This window comes from Nannobrachium achirus (assembly GCF_963921795.1).
Source record: "Nannobrachium achirus genome assembly, chromosome: 14".
NCBI lineage: Eukaryota > Metazoa > Chordata > Actinopteri > Myctophiformes > Myctophidae > Nannobrachium > Nannobrachium achirus.
In genome coordinates this window covers 6,788,515-6,812,540 of record NC_137821.1, presented here as the reverse complement: position 1 = coordinate 6,812,540, position 24,026 = coordinate 6,788,515, and the positions used below count along the sequence as shown (strand labels likewise).

General features: G+C 44.9%; 1 protein-coding gene across 1 annotated transcript in view; it reads left to right on the top strand.

The window, feature by feature from the left end:
• lrch4 (leucine-rich repeats and calponin homology (CH) domain containing 4) overlaps positions 1–23,577 on the top strand; it is a gene marked incomplete at both ends in the record, with an annotated part of 35,461 nt that extends 11,884 nt beyond the window's left edge. The window contains 13 exons of the mRNA XM_080741351.1: positions 524–620; positions 1,487–1,601; positions 3,267–3,388; positions 4,455–4,513; positions 10,951–11,151; positions 15,557–15,631; positions 17,003–17,060; positions 17,644–17,707; positions 17,932–18,033; positions 18,902–18,999; positions 20,005–20,142; positions 22,199–22,276; positions 23,272–23,577. Coding sequence (XP_080597477.1) covers positions 524–620; positions 1,487–1,601; positions 3,267–3,388; positions 4,455–4,513; positions 10,951–11,151; positions 15,557–15,631; positions 17,003–17,060; positions 17,644–17,707; positions 17,932–18,033; positions 18,902–18,999; positions 20,005–20,142; positions 22,199–22,276; positions 23,272–23,577 — 1,513 coding nt within the window. The remainder of the gene's footprint in view (positions 1–523; positions 621–1,486; positions 1,602–3,266; positions 3,389–4,454; positions 4,514–10,950; positions 11,152–15,556; positions 15,632–17,002; positions 17,061–17,643; positions 17,708–17,931; positions 18,034–18,901; positions 19,000–20,004; positions 20,143–22,198; positions 22,277–23,271) is intronic.
• Between the last annotated feature and the right edge of the window lie 449 nt (positions 23,578–24,026).

The window sequence follows — 24,026 nt, the reverse complement described above, 5'->3', positions numbered from 1 at the left end:
AGGGGCTAGAGTTTCAAGACTTGGAGAGGAGGTTCATAATGATTTCAAGGATTACATAAAAAATAATTGTGTCATTTGGCCGCATGGTGGCGCCATAACACCCCACTTTACGTTTTGGCCTGTAACTCTTGAACCGTAGGTCGGAAAATTAAAAATATTTTTTCCCTGGATTCCTTGGGTCATGACGCATCTCCCCATATAGGCCACGCCCATTTGCGCCATGATAGATTTTCCGCCATCTTGAATTTTCTCCAAAACACACTTTTTGCTCCTTTTCCTACATATTTTCTTCAAATGTCACAAAAATCGGTACACATGATCCACACACACACACACACACACACACACACACACACACAGCTCCACTTCACACGGGTGTGATTTTTTCCTGTCACTAGTCTCCACTGTACTATCCTAATAAAGGCAGACAATATCTTACAATTGTGTGTGTGTGTGTGTGTGTGTGTGTGCGTGTGCGTGTGCGTGTGCGTGTGCGTGTGCGTGTGTGTGTGTGTCTCTACAGTCTGTCAGATCAGGAGCTGTTCTCAGTGCAGTTTGGAGGTCTGGACTCAGGATTCAACAGTGTGGACAGCGGCAACAAGAGATGGTCTGGGAACGAGGTAGGATGCTTTTAAATGACTGGCACACGCACATCCACACTAGAGCCCGACTCGTTCTGGAGTTTTGGGTGATGATTTTTTTGGGACTTTTAAGACCTTTTTAACACTTCAAAAAGAAAGAACAGAAAAAGGCCATTACTGCACCAAAAGTTATCAACAAACTATACTATAAAATTATCAATCATTGGCCAAATTAAAAAATAATATAAGAAAGAGAAATTGCGAGGCGTTGAGATTTTGTACATGGTATATTTTCACAATATGCATCAGTGGAACCAGAAATTCAATGTCCCAACTCCAACATGCCTACTACGTGTAGGGGTGGGTGGGTCCCCAATTCAAATATGATTGTTTTGCGGGGTCACGGCCTGAAAAGGTTGAGAACCAGTGTTAGCCCACCAATTACCAATATTTGGAGCGATATCGATAAGCAATGGAGCTTCACCCTGTGATGTGACAACAAAGATGATAATGTTTCAGATGCATCAGATTTGAAACGTAAACCCCTAGGGGTACGCGGGGGTACTGCAGGGGGTACCGGAGAACAGGGAATATGGGTAATAATGACAAAACATCGACAGTCTTTGTTTTTGAACCTGCAAATCTGTAAATTGTAAAACCAAATGACATCAATAACTTGACTTGTACACACTGTTAGTGAATAGAAAACAATGTTTATTTGCCATTATTCTGTTTTATTTTTTACATATTGACTTTTGATGAGCAAATTGCTGTAAGGCAGGGGAAGGGGGAACTTGGCTTCAGGGATCATTATAAGGGGATACTGCAGCCAAAACAGTTTGAGAACCACCGTGTGATAACTTGTTTGTCTGTCTGTGTGTCTGTGTGTCTGTGTGTCTGTGCAGTCCACGGATGACTTCTCAGAGCGTTCTCTGCGTCTGGCCGAGGGGAGCAGGGACCCCCACCACAACCTGGAGGAGCAAATAGAGGAGGACCCCTCCTCACTGGAGGCTGCCAAAGGTGAGGAGACACACACACACACACACACACACACACACACACACACACACACGCACACACACACACACACACACACACACACACACACACACACACACACACACACACACACACACACACGCACACACACACACGCACACACACACACGCATGCAGAGACTTGCAGAGAATGTTAAAGAGGCAGGGGCTGAAATGTCTAAAAGGGCCTTTTGGTGAAAATATCGAAAATAGCAGACCTCCAAGCTCACAACGTTGTGAGCTTGGAGGTCGGCTTTTTTAGGTACTTGATACCACACTGAACTAAGCATAATCAAGTGAATACTGGAGATGTGGCGTAACGGCATTTACACAGAGAGGGCAACATAAGATGCTGCATCGAAGTTCAGGAGAGTTTGGACAAGGCAATTCTCTTGAATGCTGCCTTCAGGTATGGCATGGAAAGAGGGGGCATTTGCATTTCTTTCACCATAGTAAAAACTGCAATCATGGTCTGGAGAGGGCACTTTTTACAGGTTTTACAAGTAAAAGGGCAGGGGCTCAAGCCCCCTGTGATGTCTATGTGTGCACGTGCCTGCACTTGGCTATCGGGAAGCTCTACAGTCGGGACGTTTAGAGAGAATAAGAGGGTAAAAATAATTGGCTACTCTAAATAATTATAATAAATAAAATAATAGTCGTCTCCTCTTCTTTCAGCTGTAGGCCTTTTTAAAGATTCCTCAAGTACCCAGGATGCATTGCGTATCAGTCTTCGAGACAGGGTCCAGAAATCAGCCTAAGTAGAGCGGTCTGTTGATTATTTCTAGGCCAAGAAGAAGAGTGCACTGTAGTTTTTCTTTCTTTTCTTCTGTAGTTTTGTTTCTAGGCCAGGAAGCTCCACCACACAGAAGAGTAGGACGATGCACTTCATACCATAAATAATCTTAGACGGAGGTCGGGGAGAATGGCCAAGTATTCCAGTAGGAACTGAATTATGCATCCAACACACGGGCAAACGGAAACGGGGCCTTGATATCTTCCTCTAAAAAAAGACTCACTCAAGACAGCCTTTCATTAAAGTTGTTCTTTGACCCTGAGCCCATCCCCATCGGGACGTCCCATGATGACCCACTTTAGGGGACCTCCCCTGCCCCGAGAGAGAGAGAGAGACCCACTATACAAGACCTGATTTTACCCAAATAGCCTGGTTTAGACTGCAGTTGTACGCCAGTGTCGCATGCAGAAAATACAGTACTGTAGCACATACAAGTTAGTTCACAAGCTGGCGGTGAGCTTGTAGATCTGCACATTTTCACAGGGGGAGAGGATAAATAATTCCCTCAGCTGTATAAACAAGGTCCCATTCATATTATAAAACCCTCCTGGACATTCTTGTTATCAATGTGTTATTTGCAAACGTAGGTCGCAGTTTACTATCAGAACTGTCACAGCTTGTCCGTATCTGTCTGACGACCGTACGGGTAACCCCTGACACTGTGGTTCCCCCTGACACATCACTGTGACATCACAGGTGACGTCACAGTGATGTCAGATACTCAGAGCAGGGATCTCCATATATGGGCATGAACAGACAGATGGCCAAGACGGATGGCGCGACCTCAGATCGCTTTGCGTCCTTAGGCGTCTTACTGTTAATGTTATCGTTTCTTTCTTTCTCTCTCTCTCCAGTGAATGGAGACAGTGAACAGGTGGACTTCATAGACAGCAGTGTGACGGAGGAGGAAGATGAAGAGGTGGTGGTTCGGACGGAGGAGTCGCCACCCTCTCCTCCCCTCACGGCGCCCCCTACAGTAAGTGTCTGGATCTGAGATTCCACCATCTTCTCTCAGCAGAGAGAGAGAAGCAGCTGCACAATATTGACTTAAAGAAGGTCATAGTTGGGGATATTTGTGAATGGGTTGTGAGCTGGGATGCACTATGGTTTGTTTTCATCCATCTCTTTTCAGGCGTGTCCACCAAAGTGTTTGTTTTTCCTTCCCGAATAAGTTTGGAATAGTTTTTTCGAAGGGAGCTGCGTTTATTTACTTACACTGAGAAGCATGACGGCACGTCTGTTTGGTGCTGCTACAAAATGGACAGCTGTTTGCTTTTTCACCTGGAAAGAAACACTTTGGTGGACACACTGTCTTACTTTGCACTGAAACTATTTATATTGATAGATATTTTTGCTCTCAAAACCTCCACCGGCTGTCAGTCTGTCTGTCTGTCTGTCCCCTACTCATAACCTCCGCCACCGTTGCCCCTATCCATGCCAAACTTTGTTTGCACACACACTCCTTGGCTGGCAAACCACAACCTCCACCCCTCATTTACTCACATGCCTAATGTAATCAATGGCTAGCCTAAATTAAGAACTGGAACTTTGCCACAGACCACCGTATAAAGAATAATCACCCTAGTGCTGCATGATCTGTGCGCTATAACTGCATACTGATAGAACTGTGTGTAATCACGTTATGTTGCAGGTGTAGATAGACATTCTTTGTGTAGTGATTTTGTGCCGTAAGACCTCATCTTTGAATGTTGCACTTTGAGGCCATGTTGCTGACCCTGGGTGCTATGCTCCAAGAATTCCATTGCAATGGCAATAAAGTCTTCTGTTTTAGTTCATTAAAAAGTTACACATTGTTTCCTGTGGAGAACATAAGTCATAGTCATGCATGCTCAAGGTCTGTCCATCTTAGATATAGAGAAACAGTGCACTGGCAGACAGGGGTAAATCATTCTGACATTGTTTTGAGGCGAACACAAAGAAATATCCTGGAGACGGTTTCCATTGTGGCCCTATGTGTTCAGTTCATATTGTTGTATACATAGCATAAAACATTAACACAATTTTGTGTTGTATTTTTGCAGGAGCAGAAGAAGATGACGTCATCTTCCCCGTCCCAAAGCCCAGACTCATCCACACACAGGTACATGTGTGTGTGTGTGTACTGTAGGTGTTCGTTTAGGTGTGCGTGCGTGCGTGCGTGCGTGTGCGTGCATGTGCGTGCACGAGTGTGCATGTTTGTGTTCTAGTATTTAACAGGTAAGTTGATCAAGAACCAGTTCTCATCTACAATAACAACCTTGGGTGTGAGCTTGTATGTGTGTGAGCGTGCAGGTGTGCGGGCCTGTACAGTTGTTGATACATTGAGTTTTGTCACCCAAATAGGAGTGTGTGGCAGTGTGTCATTTCTACTTGTGTGTGTGTGTGTGTGTGTGTGTGTGTGTGTGTGTGTGTGTGTGTGTGTGTGTGTGTGTGTGTGTGTGTGTGTGTGTGTGTGTGTGTGTGTGTGTGTGTGGGGGGGGGGGGGCGTTCTGCTAACCTGTGTACATGCATTCACACACTTTATTGCGACCGTCAGGTTACTATTAAAACCTCCACCGGCTGTCTGTCAGTCTGCCCTACTCATATCTCTGCAACCGTTATGTGTTCCATTTCCCATATTCCCTCCTGATTGGCTACCATTGCCTTCTAAAGTTTGGAGTGTTACTGGTGTGTCACGTACTCACACTGAGTGAGCAGTGAAGTATGGGAGAGGCAGACTCTGCCAGACTGGGCCACGACTAGAGTAAATGTCCTTGGCACTTCCGCCTGCCTTACATGCCTGTGTGTGTTTGTGTGCGTGCGTGCGTGCGTGCGTGCGTGCGTGCGTGCGTGTGTTTTCCTGACAGTTTCGTAGGGGTTTGAACGGTGGGGAGTGTGTTGACCGGGGTCACAATCTGTGTGCTCAGCCAAAGCCAGAGTGAATCACTCACTCCCAGTGAGAAAGACCCACACTGCCTTATCACCTCTACACTGTCGGGTGGAAACCTTGTATGTCCAAAACACTCACATTTCAGGAAACTAAAACAGAGATACTGTAGATACAACTAACCCTCTACATCTTTGCCAAATGTCATGAACATGTGACTTTGCATGTATGATTTATAGTCAGAAGAATCATTTGCATAAAACTGCAATATTCATTGAATTATTTAAAAAAAAAAGGGTTAGGGTTAGGGTTAAAATTCAGGTACAAAATTCTCACCCCATAGTTGAGTTACAAACTCAAGTTTTTTAGGATCAAACTGGAACCAATGACTTGAAAAAGAAAACCGTCCGAGCACTCAATTAGATAGACAGATAGATGCCTTTATTATCCCAAGGGGGAAAATCAGTTGCCCAGAGGCAGCACAGTTACAGAGAAGTATGAAAAAAATAAAATAAAAACAAGAACAGAGTACAGTAAAGAGCAAGGTACACCAAGAGAAGGAACAAATAATATATAAATATACATAAAGTGTCCTTAAGCACAACTTTCAAAATAGTACAGTGTCCAAATCAAAAGTGACCATAGCAGTCAATGCTAGTTAGTGCAACAATTACTCACTGTGATACACAAGCAAAAATACCCAAAAATAAATGAAATGAGGAGAGGGCATACAATTCCATGTACTTTAATCTATATGTAACGCCTGGGATTCGGACCCGGGTCTCCCGTGTGAAAGTCCAATATCTTTGAACCAAAGGGATATCCCTATGAAACGAGGGAGAAAGTAGACTTTTTGAGGCCATCAGGCTGATGCTGTGAATCACTCTGTTACATACAGTATATATTACAAAAGAATCACGTCTCACGAATTCAAGCTTGGCCAATGTGCCAAGTGTGGGACATACTGTAGTACAGTATATACATACCGGTACATACAAATGGACAAAGCCGTTATTTACGGATGTACATTTTTGTGTGCTCAGATCGAGTGCTTTGCACTTTTTCGAGCCAAAAGATAAGATGGGTTTCTGCCCGATTGCAACAACTTGTTTTCCTGTACTCTCTCACTTACTCTCTCTCTCTCTCTCTCTCTCTCTCTCTCTCTCTCTCTCTCTCTCTCTCTCTCTCTCTCTTCCTCCTCCTGTCTTGTTGTATGAGGTCAGTCTCTCTCTCTCTCACAGAGTGTTTGACAAGCTGGGAAAAGTCAACAGGGCTGGGTTCCCATTACACACTGACTGTATCGGACACTCTGCCTCTTTACTGAGAGACGGAGGAGGAAACACATTAACTCCTGTTTGGACAGAGGAGAGCAGCTCTTTGTCGCTCCCAGTTATCCATGTACTCTAAGTCTCTAACTAGGCGTTCCCCGACGTTGAGAGACTAGTATCTATTGGCGTTGTTGTGCGTCTCCCAAGAACCAAGTCTCTCCCGTTTTAATATCAGCTTGATTTCCCCCTTCCTCTCACACTGAGGTTTTTAATCTAGCGATGTTTTCTCCCAGCTGTCTGAGAGACAGAGAGTGTCGGAGTGGAGATAGAAGCGATGATGAAGTGAGGTTTGACGATAAGGGTTTGAAACCTCTGCTGTCTCTTCCCACAGTCACTGGAGAGAGCGGGACGGCACAACACATCATGTGCTGTTTTATATTGCATCTGTCTGCACTTTTTGGAGACAGATACACAACCGCTCCGCGAGTAAACTCCGGGCGATATTACGCCTAGCAGCCATTGTTGCTGTCGGCCGCGAGCACATGCACGAACTGGGATTTCACGGGACCGTGCCCGCTCGCCTCGCCGCTCCTAAACTCAGAAGAGGCAAGGGATACAACGGAAGATGGCACGTCCGATTTCCTACATGACCTTATGCCACTTCCGCCCCTCATAGTGCGTCATTTTGTGCCGCAAATGAGCTTTTAGGTCTGCTTTTTTTTTTGACAAATCGTGAAAATGTGGGCAAATCTTTGAATATATGTATTTTCTAAGTGAGAAAAATATCTTGTGGGGGTCCATTGAACTAAACCTTTTCAGATGGGGGTCCACTGCCAAATATATAATTATAATTTTGGTTTGAGCACCACTCATATAGCAACATTTGTTTTTCAGAAAACATTATGTTGATTTAGAAGACATAATCTGCCTCAGATGTCGCTTCAACACTGCATAATATTCACCCTGTGTGTGGTTGTAATCATGACAGTCTAGCCACTTAAACCCTCTTCCTTAGTTGACTGGGATCCACCAGGGCTCTGTACTAGTATGGATGGATCCAAACACCAAATACTACATAATTACATCATCACGCATTTGACATCACAACATTGTATTTGACATCACAACCATTGTACTTGTTGTCTTTAAAAGTAAACGTCCAATAAACCACATGTCATTCCACAACTATTCCAACTAATTAAACTGTACTTTAACAACAAATCCTGTACATATATCGCACTGATTCACGGTGGTGCTGGTGTGTGAAATGTTTCACTGGACGATACATCTGAAAGGAGGACCTAAGGGTTTATGCCATGCTGCTGTGGTGGTCGGACACAAGCTGTACTCATTTGGAGGGTTCATCAGCTACCTGAACAACAGGGGTCAGATTGAAGTGCACATCTTCAACACAGTGTCTTTGCGTTGGAGAAAGTTGCCGCCAGTGACAAATGGAGGAGGACAAAGTCCCAATGAGGGTCCCTCCGGGCGCTGGGATCACACAGCTGTGCTGGTAGAAGAAGTTGTCTACATCTGGGGAGGTTATACTTCCTGTAATGTCCTTTATGCCTTTGACGTTGACACCCACAGCTGGTTCAAACCCAATATTTCTGGGTCTATTCCAGAAGCAAGGTGGAGCCACTCAGCCTGTGTCCTGGAGAAGGTCATTTATGTGTATGGAGGGTCTCTCACCCAGCAGACTGGATATACTAATGACATGTACACGTTGGACACCAGCATAATGGTCTGGTCTTTGATTAACACAAGAGGAACTGCACCACCTGCTTCCATCTGTCACTCTGCCACCATCATTGGAACAAAGATGTTTGTATTTGGGGGCTGGGGGAGCCAGGGGAACTTAAACAATAACACTGTGTTTGACACAGAGACCAAGTGCTGGCTGAAGACACTTTCTGCACAGCTTCTACCAGAAGAACGTTCAAGTCATTCCTCCTTTGCCTACAATGGAGAGCTGTACGTATTTGGTGGCCGGAATGGGAACCGGTACTTCAATGATCTGTGGAAATTCAGTCCAGAGACCTTTTCCTGGAAGCAGGTTGAGCCCAAGGGGAAAGGTCCCTGTAAGATGTATGGGATTTGCTGTCGCATGGTGGGAGATCGTATCATCATCTTTGGAGATGCATACAATGGTGAACTGTACATCTTAGATTTAAGTCCTAGCCTGAAGACGTTATGCAAGCTATCAGTTATTCATTATGGTGTGGATGAGTCTGATCTCCCACATGACATCAGGTGGGAACTGAAAACCATGACTACCTGAAAAGATACATAACGTATCTCTCCGGTGAAAATGTCTAGTCCTCGATTATAAGGCGACCCCATATTTTGAGGATGTGTTTTATAGAATAAAATGTCGTCCTATATTCGGGCCAAAACATATCAATTTGGGTGGTCCTTAGCCTGGGTGCCAGCCTGTTCGCTTTGTTCCGCCATCTGTTTTGTCTCTCCACAGTCTGGAAAGCCTTGTATCTCCAACGGCTTTCCAGCAAACCGAGGCTTCCGATTGGTCTGTGGTGCGGAGCAACCCTAACCCTACTCTGATTCGTTGGAGAACCACGTGGCTTTCCCATTCGTTGGAACAACACCACGTGGCTTTCCAGCCACCGCGGCTTCCGATTGGTCTGTGGTGCGGGGCGGGACAAATACACCAGTCTGTATTGGCTGGCTGATGCCGTAGCTACCCTAACCCTACTCTGATTCGTTGGAACAACACCCAATCAGCAATGACCTCACTACGTAACAGCGGACATTCAGAAATACGAGTCAACTGAATCATTTCCAGACTGTCATGTGGAGAGACAAAACAAATGGTGGAACGGAGCGAACAGGCTGGCACCCAGGCTAGTTGGTCCTTGCCATGAAAGAACGTGTAAGCGGCACTGAAGCAGCGCTGACATTACAGCAACATAGCTTTTTTCAGAAAACTGTAAGGATTTAGAAGACTTATTCAAAAAGAAAAAAAATCTGCCTCATATCCAAACGGGTTAAAAGCATCACAAATCTGCCGGAGACAAAAACAATGACAGCTGGAAGAGAGAAAGTCCATTTCAATATAATGTAACAGGAAATCAGCTTTCTTGCGGAAAACCTTAAAGAAAATGTGATTATGCTCCAATGTGCTCTGAACACAATGAGCCTGTCTCTCCAGACATCACTCTGTCCTGTTTGGATCTGTTTCATAGCTCCAAGGCTGCTGGTTCCCCTCCCACGTTCACTCTCTCTCTGTGTCTCTGTGTTTGTCAATTCAATTCATGATGCTTTGTTGGCATGACATGACATGTCATCTTGACAATAGTAATTTGTTTTTACAGTGAGGTTTTATGCAAGAGGCTGGCTGGCTATGACTGTGTGTTTCTGTCTGTCTGTCTGTCTGTCTGTCGCTCATTTCTCAAACCACAGTACAGATGAGTGTCTGATCTACGAGCACACAAGGCGTCACAGAAAGCATTTCGTTGTTGTCGGCCAGAAACCTTTTTATCTCCATATTCAAAGAGTTTGTGTTTTTTTTTGTTTTTGTTTTTTACTAATTGATCTCACTACAGCGTCACTTAAAAGCATCAAAAGTAGCAGAGCTTGTAGATCTGCTACTATAGACATAGAAAGGTAGACGCCTCCTTCGGCTCTGCATGTGCATCGCAGGGCCGAGGGATTCTGCATCGCTTCCACGTGTATCACAGAAACTGTAGTTGGTATAGGCCAATCAGAGGCAGGTGGGGGCGGGTCTTTAGTTTACGTACGCAGCCTCTAAGAACAGCTGAGCCGTGCATAACATTAGGAACTGGCACATGGCCATTAAAGCTTTGTTGAATTGAATTGATAAGACACACACTGTGATTGGCACTTTGACTGGCAGCGGTCCCTCTCCAATTAACTGTAGAGGCGGATGAGGTATCTAAAGTGTTTTTCCCACCGCAGGGAGCAGTTAGTGTGAAAACCTGCAGGGAATTGTGTCACGCTGTTACTCTTGCCTGTAATGCTTGCCTGTAACGGCACTCACACACACACACACACACACACACACACACACACACACACACACACACACTCAACCTGTCTCGTTTGCGCTGCTCCACACTGATTGCACTCAGCTGCGACCCCTGCCTGGGTGGATATACCGTACTTCCACTTGCTACATCCAGAGTCAAAGACAGCCCTAGTCTCTCTCTTTCTGTGTGTGTGTGTGTGTGTGTGTGTGTGTGTGTGTGTGTGTGTGTGTGTGTGTGTGTGTACATTGCCAGATTTACACTGGCTATTTCTTTAACTCTGTTGTTTCCCCCGTCCCCCCTACGGTCGCTTCTCGCCCTTAAGGCGTCTTACTTGTATATCTATGCTGTGTACCACCACTGACTGTCCTGTCCCTCTGCTCTGTGTCGCCCTCTACAGGAGCAGTCTGCACGTGGAGCTGGGACCCCCTCAGTCTGCCTCCTCATCCCCCTCCCCCACCTCCCCCTCCCTGCTGGGACCCCCTCAGTCCTCCTCCCCCCTGTCCCCCTCCTCCCCCACCCTGGAGGAGAGGAGACGTCCCGGGACGCTGCTGCTGTGGCAGGAGAGAGAGAGACAGCAGCAGAAAGACAAAGAAAGACCGTAAGTTATTTAAAGATTTATTTTGGGGTGGCTTTTATGTCTTTATTGATAGGACAGTAGACTGAGAGAGAGAGAGAGAGAGAGAGAGAGAGAGACAGCCGAAAGACAAGGACCCTCTCTCTCTGTGATGTCTCTCTCTCTGAATAAAATAATGATTTATTGAATCTGTCCATCCATTAGTCTAGAGAACTGAACTCATAATGGGTGTGTCCAGTTTGAACAGTACAGTATAAATGCACAGGGAGCACTGATGTGGTTGTGCATGTGTTCTCTGGCTGTGGCTACAGTATAGTGTCAGTATAGTGTGTGCCAGCGGCTACGTCATTGTAGTCCTTAGCGGCCATTTCTTGGGTCAAAACACAGGTGTTTCAATTGTTTGATTGCATAGAACTAATGCTATAGTCTAATCAGAACACCTGTGTAAGGCTGTGTTGACCCAAGAAATGGCCGCTCTTAGAACTACATTTGGCACACCCTATATACAGTGCAGTGGGTGCGTTGACGTTAGAACACTCAGTGAAGTGCGTCCTAGTGTGAGCGCACCGAGTGACCCTGCTCTGAAGCAGGCCTGTCCAGCACTGATGGAGGCGCGGACCCCCATCTGAAAATGGGATATTGTTTGGGGGTAAGGAGGTCTGGTGGTCTGTCATAATAGTACAGGGGCTAATAAAAATGTTGGTACTACCCAAGGTGACCGTAACATTTTTGGATTTTCTTCTTCGTACATGTCTCTTGTTTATATTTTGGTATGATAACCCTCTCTGAGAAGTATCTTAATTGATGTTATCACCCGCTAGAGTCGGTGTCCCATTAACTTTACTATACAGGGAAAAAAAGGTCAAAATTAATCTGCTTTAAGTAGCATATGAGGGGTCAAACTAGGGTTTTTTCATGATTCTGAATCCATTGCAAGCATCTGTTTTGCACAAAAAACATTCCTTTGGCTAAAACGGCCCCCTCAAATGTGTGAAAAGTGATGACTCATCACTTTTCATCCCTTTTTCAAACCACTAAACCGTCATTTTTAGCACAAGGAATGTTTTTTCGTGCAAAACAGATGCTTGCAATGGATTCAGAATCATGAAAAACCCCTAGTTTGACCCCTCATATGCTACTTAAAGCAGATTATTTTTTACCTTTTTTTCCCTGTATAGTAAAGTTAATGGGACACCGACTCTAGCGGGTGCTAACATCAATTAAGCTACTTCTCAGAAAGGGTTATCATACCAAAACGTAAACTAGAGACATGTAGGAAGACAAAAATGTAAAAAAAAAGTATGGTCACCTTGGGTGGTACCAATTTGTGAAAATATCAGTATTAGCCCCTGTTCTATAATAAGTATAGAGGGGTTTAAGTGAAAGTGATATTGCTCCTTTTCAAACATGGCCAAAGTATTGGTCACAGCGTCCACTTTGAGAAAGCCTGCACTGCACACTGACCACAGCACAGAGAGGACGATGAGGAAGGAAGACTGTTTGTTTACTGTCCCACACAACCCCTCACACCCCTCACACCCCTCACACCCCTCACACCCCTCACACCCAGGGGTGTCGCTCCATATTCTGGGCCCTGGGTGCAAGGAGTCACTCACATTTTGTGCTTTAACTATTGAAAAATAGCAGATCTACAAGCTCACAGCGCCGTGCTGTGAGCTTGTAGATCTGCTATTTTTGAAAAATCGTGAAAGTTTGTGCGGAGCCTATATATTTCAAATTTAAAAAAAAAGGTTTTATGAAAAACCTAAGTTTCTATGTCTGTGGTGCTCAAACATTTTCACGTGAAGGAGCCCCCAATTGATATGTATTTTCACGACTTTTGAAAAATAGCAGATCTAGAAGCTCGTAAGCTTGTAGATCTGCTATTTCTAATAGCTAAAGACAGGCCCCTCCACTTTGGGCCCTAGTAACTCAGTCCCCCCCCCCCCCCCCCCCCCTTGTGACGCCCCTGCTCACACCACCCACAGGATGAAATGTAATGATACGCACCCATCACATGTTAACAGCACCACAACACCGACATGAGTGAATGGAGCTTGTTTCTATTCCACTGGTAAAGCAGTGTGAAATAATGTGTGCCAGAGCAGCTATTATTAGCAGTGGTAATGTGAGGTTGTAAAACGGTGCATTACTGCTTGTATACAGCCTGGGATCGCTTCCAATATCACTATCAGGCTTTTGATCCGGTCGGGAGCGGAAACGGCCTTTTCTCAAAGGACTACACTTTGGCTGGAAAGATCAAACCGGAAACAGTTTCAACCCAAAACAATTCCCCGAGGCTCAAGGGCATAATTAATTAATTAATAAACCCCTTGATGCGGCTGTAGTTTTGCTTTTGGAAAACTTGTTTGCTATGTCCATCTTTTAGTCCAACTCGTAGCGACTGGCAAGACTACACTATAGGCTACTATATACTCGAGCATTTTAATAGGGATCGGGGAAACAAACAGGGGGACCAAAACTGAAAACCCTGTTTCCAGTTTAGGCCAAGCCTAGACCGGATCAAACGGCCCGTTGTAAACGAATACCAGGCTTTCCTCCTCCGAGGTGAAAAGACTGGTGACGCGAGGTTAGCATTTATATAACACAGGGGTCTTCAACAGGGGGTCCAACTTGGCATCCATATTCTGAGAACTTTAGCCAAAAATAGCAGATCTACAAGCTCACAACGCCTCGCAGCGCGAGGCGTTGTGAGCTTGTAGATCTGCTATTTTCGGGCAAAGAGGTTTGGTGTAGAGGGCAAAAAGAGCAGACTAAGTAGACTAAGAGTGAAAGTATTGATGGTTCAAGTGGTTAAATATCTGAAAACACAAATTGTCATGAATCCAAAATACACTGATGATTGCTGATGCTGTCAAACCATGAAACTATATGGAATCTATGAACTGGTTGTGGGGGTCCCTGCTCCGTCTCTCTCTCAACTAAGGGGTCCTTGGCCTGAAAACGTTGAAGACCCCTATTGCACCTTTTTAGCCAAGGTGCTTTACAGCGTGCATTACATACGTTCACCCATTGGTGGCGTTCAGGAGCAGGTCAGATGGGTAGCAGGGAGCCTGGTTGTTGAGGGCCTTGTAGGCGGTGATAATAAGAAATGAATGTTTTTGTTGTGAATGGAAGCCAGTGGAGGCCAGGATGTGATGAAGGCATGGACCAGCGTCTCGGCAGTGTTCATGCCTTGCAAAATGTAACAGCTGTGATCTGCAGCTGTCATGTTGGAATGGGCTTCCTAAAATTCTCAAATCCATGGTCTCATAGATCAATTGGAAACCTTTTCATAACTATGCTCTTTTTGCAACATCAGGACAACTTTCTTTTTTACAACAAGGGTTCATATTTTAGATTGTAATAAAAAAAGAAAAAGAAAACATGAGTGTTAAAATGTTTTCATTGACTGCATTCTATTGGTTTAGCCATTTAGATTTCAGTGGGTGGGCGCATGCGTGCAAGTGGATAAATATGTATTTTTAGACACAATAAGCCAGCGATTTCTTTATCACTATTTACAGTAACACTACTAGCCCCCATAAGTCACATCCAACCATGAAAGATTGTGTTGTGATGCATCTTGGGAATGGGCTTATTGTGTCCCCACCTACTGAAATCAGAATCATTAAAAACTCTAAATCAATAGAAAGCAGTAAATGAAAACATTTTAACACTCATCTTTTGATTGATTGATTGATTGATTGATTGATTGATTGAAGACTTTATTAGAAGTTTGCATAGGAAAAGGTACAGTTTCATGACGGGTTCACTGGTACAAGGTCTACTAAAAGGAGATCCATGAAAAGACTAAGCTTATTTCCACAGGAAACCATTTAAGTCCAATGTTAAATCTCATATAACATTGAATGACAGACGAATAGAACACAGTGCTATGCAGCAGATTTGTAAATAAAAATAAAAATAAAGATATAAAAAAGAAAACAGTAAGTCTAAACAAACAGTAAGTATATACAAAGAAGGGGCAGGGGAGGGTAGGGCTGGGCTAGGTTCATTTTTTACCAGTTGCGAACGGCTGCTGCCTGTAAGTGGTTTTTCAGGGCAATTTTAAAGGATGCTAGTGATCCACACTCCTTTATGGCCTTCGGTAAGGCTTTCCACATTTTGGTGGTATAGCAGAAGAACGAGTTTGACCCTTTGTTGGTTTTGACTCTGGGTTGAAAGTGATCTGTGGCGCTGCCTCTGGTGTTGTAATTATGGACATCCTTAACGTTTATAAAGTCTTTTCTCTTGTTACAGTCGAATAATATGAACCCTTGTTGTAAAAAAACTAGGTTGTCTTTTAAAATCGTTGACGGTGCTGTTTCAGTGTAGCACTCAGCAGCCCTTCTGTCTCCTAGTTATTACTGTACGTACAGTAACCACATCACAACACTTTTTTTTCTCTCCTCTTTTTCTTTTACAGCTTACTCAAGTCCTCCACATCCAAAACAGGAAGTCACGTGACTTCTCCGGCACCGCAAGCAGGAAGTTGCACGGGGTGAGTAGAAGCGAGCAGAACACATATTAGATTTGTACAGCGTTACTGTTACTGAGTGCACGTCCTGTGATTCTGATGCTGTACATCAGGGATTCCCAAACGTTTTTGTCTCAGGGCAACCCCATGAATATTGTTTTAATCCGAGGCACCCCTACATTATAATTTTCACTCCCAGCACCTCATGGTCGTTGTCGGGTGGAAACCTTGTATGTTCAAAACCGTTCGTTTTGTATTTATCATCTATAAAATGTACTAAACTAGTGAAATCAGCCGATCTACAAGCACAGTGTGCTTGTAGATCTGCTGTTTTCACTAGTTTTGTGTGACAGTCTTGTATGATGAAGCAGGGCCTTGCTTTACCAAAAGACGTACACATTTGAAACCTGGAGATATGAGGTTTCTGCCCGACAGTGATTATGTTGCGAGGAAAACGTTGAGATAATAGCCATTTTGGGTGCAGTGCTCCGGAAAAAAAACATGAAAAGTGTCTAGATTTGTACACGGTTACTGTTACTGAGTGAAAGTCCTGTGATTCTGAAACTATACAGATGTGCCATTTAAAAACTTGTATGTTTTGGGTTTGGATTCTCTTGGAATCATATCAATCAATCATGGTTGTCAGGTGGAAACCTTTTACAGCAGGGTTCCCCAATAGGCGGCCCGTGGGGGGCTACTGTCTGGCCCCCACCAACCCCAGTAATAATGGTGGTATAAGAGCAGCAACAACACTAGTATATCGTCGTTGTCAGGTGGAAACCTCGTATCTCCAAATGTGTATGTTCTTTTGCAAAGTAAAGCCCTGCTTAATCATACAAGGCCGTCGCACAAAAGTAGTGAAAACAGCAGATCTACAAGCACACAACGCCTCGCGGCGCGAGGCGTTGTGTGCTCGTAGATCTGCTGTTTTCACTTGTTTAAATCATTTTTAAAATGATAAATGCAAAACAAACGGTTTTGGACATACAAGATTTTCACCCGACAACGACGATATCTGAACTGTCGCTGGAGTAGCGGGAACGCTGCCGTCGTCCCCTGCAATGTTGTGGCCCTCGGCTTGGTACCCTAGGTACCCTAATTCGGACCTTGGGGAAAACTAATTGGGGAACCCTGTTGTACAGTATGTCAAATGGGAAGGGACACACTCACACAACCTGTGTCTGTTTGAAAATACCAGATCTACAAGCTCACAACGCGGCGACACAGATCAGCTACTTTTATGCAACACTACACTACTTATGACAGGCTTGAGATGTGGAGATCCAAGGTTTATGCATGACAACAGTGATGTGTTGTCAGAGAGAGAGAGGTTTGCTGTGTAGTAAAGCTATGGTCTGACCATTATTCAACCTGTGATGTTTTGTCTCCCCCTAGTGGTGGCTCACCAGAGAACAACACCCACTCCCACAATGGCCTCAGACACAGATGTGCGGTGAGTTTTCTAATTGTACCATTTGTTTTATTAATCCAATTAATTAACACAGGAAGCAATGGAGGGAGAGTGTCTGTGTCAATGTTGGTTCAGTCCTTTATACTTTGAACCTGGGGTCCCTGTTTTGGGGTTAACTTATTACAGGTAGAAATGTTCCAACTTTCAAAATTGGCGAAAATAGTAGATTTACAAGCTCCCACTCTACAATGGGAGGCCTTTTTAAAATGTCATCAGATGATGTTAAAGGAGTAGTTCACCCCAAAAAATTCTATTGATTACTCCATGGAGACTTGAATTCAATGTTTCTTATTATGTGTTGCATTCCTAAGACGAAAACATTTTATCATAGTACACCCTCGAAAACGAGCAGCTGACACTCAATGGGTTTATCCTCTATTGAAATTTAAAATAAAATACATTTGCTGTAATCAAATTATTGTCCTGGGAATGCGAAAAAATACATTTTTTTTTTTTTTTTTTTTATAGAACTCAAGTCGAGTAATCAATAGCAACATTTTGGGGGTGAACTACTCGTTTAACACGCGTGCTCAGTGTTCTAACCTGTCTGTCTGTCCGTCTACAGAGTGCAGATCAGATGTCCGCTGTGGTTCCTCCTGCATCCATACAACGCTCTTTCAGCAGATCAGGTACACACACACACACACACACACACACACACACACACACACACACTTGTTACTTCAACTTGTTACTTCAACTCCAGCTTTCAGTTGTTGTTTTTTATTAAACCTTCGTGCGTGTGTGTGTGTGTGTGTGCGTGTGTGCGTGTGTGCGTGTGTGCGTGCGTGCGTGCGTGCGTGCGTGCGTGCGTGTGTGTGTGTGTGTGTGCGTGCGTGCGTGTTTATATCAGACATGCCGTCGTCTCCCAAGACATCGTCTCCTCCCGGTCAGGCCCAGAAACCCAACAGCTTCCTGTTCAGGACCACGTCTCGTAACAGCTTCAAGAGTACAGGTACTGTACTGTACTCATATCGTATCACCCACAGATATAAAGAGCTAGATGCCTCGTTCACTTCTTCAGTTAATTGGAGAGATGTGCAAAAGTTCTAGTCCGGACTTCCTGAAAAAACGAAGGGAACGCTGTCAGTCAAAGTGACTACTGGCCAATCACAGCGTGTCTTTTCCGTGACTTATCCAAGGACCACAATTCAATTCAACAGAGCCAGTGCCGATGTTGCGCTGCTCAGCTGTTCTTACAGGCTGCATACGTAAAGACCAGCCCCCACCTGCCTCTGATTGGCTTACCGACTTCCGTATGTGTGACGCACGCGGAAGCAATGAACACGGAAGCGACGAAGATTCCCTTAGTTGCTCAATGCATACGCCCCCTAGCCGAAGGAGGCGTCTACCTTTCTATGTCTATGGTATCACCCTCCTGCTTTGAGGTCCCAGTTGTCCGGTAGTCCAAGGCTAACATGCCATCGCGGGTCAACGCTAACCTGCCGACGCTGGTCAATGCTAACCTGGTGAATGCTAACCCAAAGCCTAAACCCTGACCCTAAACCAAAACCGAACCGGACTACTGGGACCTCGAACCAATGGGACGTCGAAATATCAAGATTTTGCAAGGCACAACCATTTCTTTTTTGCCACTGCAATGCGTGGTGAACTTGTAGATATGCTATTTGACAATGACAAATTGCTTAAGGTTTTCTCAAAGAGAAGGACACACACACACACACACACACACACACACACACACACACACACACACACACACACATACATACAAAAAAACTCTCCTAATAACATGCAAACCCCTCTGTTCCGTGCTAAAGGAATAAAATCGATACTGACACCATGTACTGTTGTATTCTCAGGTTCTGTCCACAGTCTGGTGGAGTCGGGTCGCTGTGAGTCCAGAACCACACTGCGCTCTCCTAAGGAGGAGAGACCAGATGTCATCCAGCTACGCAAGGTACATAAAACCATGGTTCTCACCTACAATAATAAACAGACTGAAGACTGAAGGGAGGATGGAGATTGTCAGATTGTCCAGTATTATAATCATGAACTTGCGAGTTGGTTTTCAAATATTATTTTGAAAGGTCTAGGAAGCATTTAATACGCGACTATTACCTTGTTATGTGTTGTTCTGCTTAATGGGCTTTCACTCTGCAATCACCCTTCTAAGTTACTCTGTATAAGAGCAACTGCTCAATTCTATATTCCAACTGTAGTTATAGTTTATGCATCTTAGATGGCCAGCAGGGGTCAGTGTAGTGCAGTCAGACACCCTCCAAACTGCTGCATCTCCTTCTGGGAGGAGATTATTAGCGGTTGCAACAGTTAATCCAATGAATCAATTTAATCAACAATAATAATAAAAAATATAATTTAATAACATAATTGATTAATAACATATTCATATATTAGTGTGGGTCATGACCGAAAGTATAAGGTCTCGGGTACAAGTGGCCGAAATGAGTTTTCTCAGAAGGGTGGCTGGTATCTCCCTTAGAGATAGGGTGAGAAGTTCAATCACCCGAGAGAGACTTGGAGTAGAACCGCTGCTCCTTCACTTGGAAAGGAGTCAGCTTAGGTGGTTCGGGCATCTAGTACGGATGCCCCCCGAGTGCCTTCCTAGGAAGGTCCTCGATGCACGTCCCACTGGGAGGAGACCCCGTGGCAGACCAAAGACCAGATGGAAGGATTATATCTCCAGACTGGCCTGGGAACGCCTCGGTATACTCCCTGAGGGAGTGGAGGAATAAGGAACTCTGGAAGTCTCAGTTGGAACTGTTACCCCCGTGACCCGATTCCGGATAAGCGGTTGAAGATGGATGGATGGATAGATATATATATATCACTAATTTGGGCATTTCATCATGATAAAGTAATGAATAGAATTATCACTTAGAAAATAGTGGATATTTGCAGCCCTAGAGATAATAATTCTCCATTCTTTTCTTTTCTCTGTCAGACTCTGGAGTCTCGTCTGAAGATCACGTTAGCAGAGGACCTGGGAGAAGCCCTGTCCAACGGGACGGTCCTGTGTCAGCTGGTCAACCACATACGACCCCGCTCTGTCTCTATCATCCACATCCCCTCACCTGCTGTGGTCAGTACAACACCTAATGCTCTGTCTCTATCATCCACATCCCCTCACCTGCTGTGGTCAGTACAACACCTAATGCTCTGTCTCTATCATCCACATCCCTTCACCTGCTGTGGTCAGTACACCACCTAATGCTCTGTCTCTATCATCCACATCCCTTCACCTGCTGTGGTCAGTACAACACCTAGTGCTCTGTCTCTATCATCCACATCCCCTCACCTGCTGTGGTCAGTACAACACCTAATGCTCTGTCTCTATCATCCACATCCCCTCACCTGCTGTGGTCAGTACAACACCTAATGCTCTGTCTCTATCATCCACATCCCCTCACCTGCTGTGGTCAGTACAACACCTAATGCTCTGTCTCTATCATCCACATCCCCTCACCTGCTGTGGTCAGTACAACACCTAATGCTCTGTCTCTATCATCCACACTGTGGTCAGTACAACACCTAATGCTCTGTCTCTATCATCCACATCCCCTCACCTGCTGTGGTCAGTACAACACCTAATGCTCTGTCTCTATCATCCACATCCCCTCACCTGCTGTGGTCAGTACAACACCTAATGGACCCTTATGGGGGTCTTTAGTTCTATTGGATACTGTGAAGTTTTTAATCATACCAACCTGTTGCACATAGAACACACTGTGAAGTTGTTTACAAAAAGTTAAAGTACAGTAGCTACTAAGGAAACATAATGTCATGGGTGTATACAATATACCATACTTTATGCTGTACAGCCGAGGATGCTTTTTACATTCTCTTTGCTCTTTTGCCTTTTGCACTCTATTTCCTAAGCCATTATTACTTATTACTTATTATTTTATCTTTAGATGTGTTGTGTTTTTGTCGTGTTGCTGTTATTATATATATATATCACTGCATTGTCTGAAAGGAACAAAAATAAGTTTTACTCTTATGTACCTGTACAAAAGACGTAACAAAGTACAACCTTGAACCTTGAAAAAAAAAACAAAAAAAAACACTGCTACAGTATGTTGCTGCTCCCAAAAGGAAGGAAGACTGACAGACCGATACATAGATGGATAGATCTCTAGCATGTCAGTGTGACAGGTTAGGACAGCCTATAACATCTTTATTTCAGAAGAGATTGCGCGATGACTCGAGACTTTTGAGCTGCTACCTGAGGCATAGGCTACACGGAGCTGGATATTTCATATATCCCGGTTTTTCAGATATCCACATAGAAAAATATCTAGGTCCACACGACAAAGATATCTAGGTCTAACAAGCACACACACATTAAAGTCTTCAGAGATATCCGGGTTCCCTGTCTGCACGGATCCAGTGAATCGGATATTTTTCAATCTCTCCACTTATTTATCCGGTTTAAAAAATATCCAGCTTCGCGGCCAAAATATCCAGCTTTGTGTGGCTGCAAGCCCCAAACGCATAAAAAAATGTCTAGCTTCAGAAATATCCAGCTCCGTGTAGCCGGCGCCTCAGATGATCTGCTATTCTTGTGTTTGAATGCTGAAAAGTTAGAGTTTTGGACTTGGTTCCCACCCGACAGAGACCTGCAGTATACTGCACAACAACTATAAGATAAACATAACTAAATAACAGTGCCGTCTGCGAGGTGTTGGAAACAAAGCAAAGCAAAGTAAAAACAAAAGCTTTTTCTGTCTTGAAAGACTTCGTCTCATGTCATCTTGCTCTGTTCCCCGCTGGGAGCTTGTAGATCTGCTATTTTGGAAAGATCTATCCACAACTTTCCAACATCCCATAATGCATTGCGCAGAAGTTGGACGGAGCTTCCGGCGCCGCAACCGAGTGTGATCTACAAGCTCACAACGGTTGCATCTGTGACGCGACGTGAGCTTGTACTGTATGTCTGCTGTTAACCGGAAGTGTGCTGTGAGCTTGTGGATCTGCTGTTTTTTAATAGTTAAAGCATAAAATTATGGTTAAAGTGGTTAAAGTAAAACATGTGAGTACTGTTTTCCCACCACTGGTCTCATGTGCTGATCTTACTCTGTTCCCTCCAACACTTTACTGTGTCTCATGTGTTGATCTTACTCTGTTCCCTCCAACAGCCAAAGCTGAGCTCCGCCAAGTGCAGGCTGAACGTTGAGAACTTCCTGTCTGCATGTCGTAAGCTGGGCGTCCCAGAGGTACGTTCAATCACTGCCTTCTTCCTCAGCGCCTTTTCTGTTTGTTGTTCTTTCTCAGCTTTAAAATAAATGTGACAATTCATCCAGTATTTTGACCACTTTATGCCCGATATATAGATAGATATATAGATAGCGGAAACAGCCGACCTATAAGCTCACAACACGTTGCATCGTGAGTTTAAAGCTCAGCTAGTTTTTGCTAGATTTTGAAATAAAAAAAATTACAAAATCATAAACAATCTTAGAACATTTGGGGAATAAATGGCTAAAGTGGTTAAAAAACAATTGTGTGTCAAAATGTATTTTTTTTATTTTTGTGCTTCATACATGTTTTTCACGTTTTTTTTTTTTGCTCCGCAACGTTGTTTTATCGTGTGTCTAAAGATCTGCAATTCATCCAGTATTTTGACCACTTTATACCCGATATATAGACGGCGAAAACAGACGATCCATAAGCTCACAACACTTTGCATCGTGAGCTTATAGTTCAGCTAATTTTGCTACTTTTTGACATAAAAATAAAATACCTAAACCAAAAGGAAATTTAACATTTCAAAATCAGGGAATAAATGGCTAAAGTGGTTAAAAAACAATTGTGCGTCAAAAATGTATGCTTTCTTTTTGTGCTTCATAAATGTTGTTTGCGTTTGTTTTTTGCTCCGCGATGTTGTTTTATCGTGTGTCTAAAGATGTGCTCTCTGTGTCTCTCTTCCTTGTCGCCAACACCTCCTCCCAATCCTTGTCGCCAAAACCTCCTCCTCCCTGTACCTACGTTGTACCGCCTCCCCTCCCCTCCCCTCCCTGCTGCTCCTGCCCCCCCTTCCCCTCGCTCCTCCCCCCACCTCCCTCCCTCCCTCCCTCCCGCCTCGCTGCCTCGCCTCGTTCCCCCCCCCCCACCCCCCGCTCCCCCTCCCCTGCTCCCCCCACCTCCCTCCCTCCCTCCCGCCTCGCTGCCTCGCCTCGCTCCCCCCCCCCCCTCCCCCGCCTGGCCTCAGACGGAGGTGTGTGCGTGCTCCGACGTCTTCCTGTGCAAGACGCCCGCTGTGCTGCGCTGCGTGGCGGCGCTGCTGGAGGCCTCCGCCCGCGTGGAGGAGGAAGAGTTGGAGGAGGAGGACTCCTCCCGACCACGCCCCCAGCGCTCCTCGCCTTCGTCTTCGCCTTCTCCTCCTTCGTCCTTGTCTTCTCCTTCGTCCTCTTCGTCCTCCTCCTCCTCTTGTTCGCTGCTCTCCACAGACTTCCTGCTCTTCTACGCGGCGGCCATGACGCTGCTCTACGCGCTCTACTGTTGCCTCCTGGGATAAGATAGAGGACACGCCCCCTGCCACGCCCCTGCCACACCCCTGCCACGCCCATTCCTTTAACTAACCGAGGCAGCCGCCTGTTGATGTTAACGTGCGCGCACAGCGGCCCCCGTTCACAAGAAGAAATAATAAAAAACGCAGCGATAGCATGAGTGAGATGCAGTCCGTAGAAAGTGGCTCTGTCTGTCTTTCTCGACCAAACACGCAATTATGGGGAATAAACAAACAAAGGGAGGAAAAGCCATTTTACCGAGCCCAGGTAGAATGGATGTGAATGAGGAAGTGAAGTCGAGCGGTATTCAGTCAAATCCAGGGGAAAATATGCACGTGATTAGCCCCCTCTTGCCTTCGCAACATTCGGCGCGCAGCGACTCGATCACTTAAGCTCGCTCTGCGGTGCCTGTCGTGGCTCCAGGTCGCTTGAGACGACGTGCCTCTGACGCGGCCGC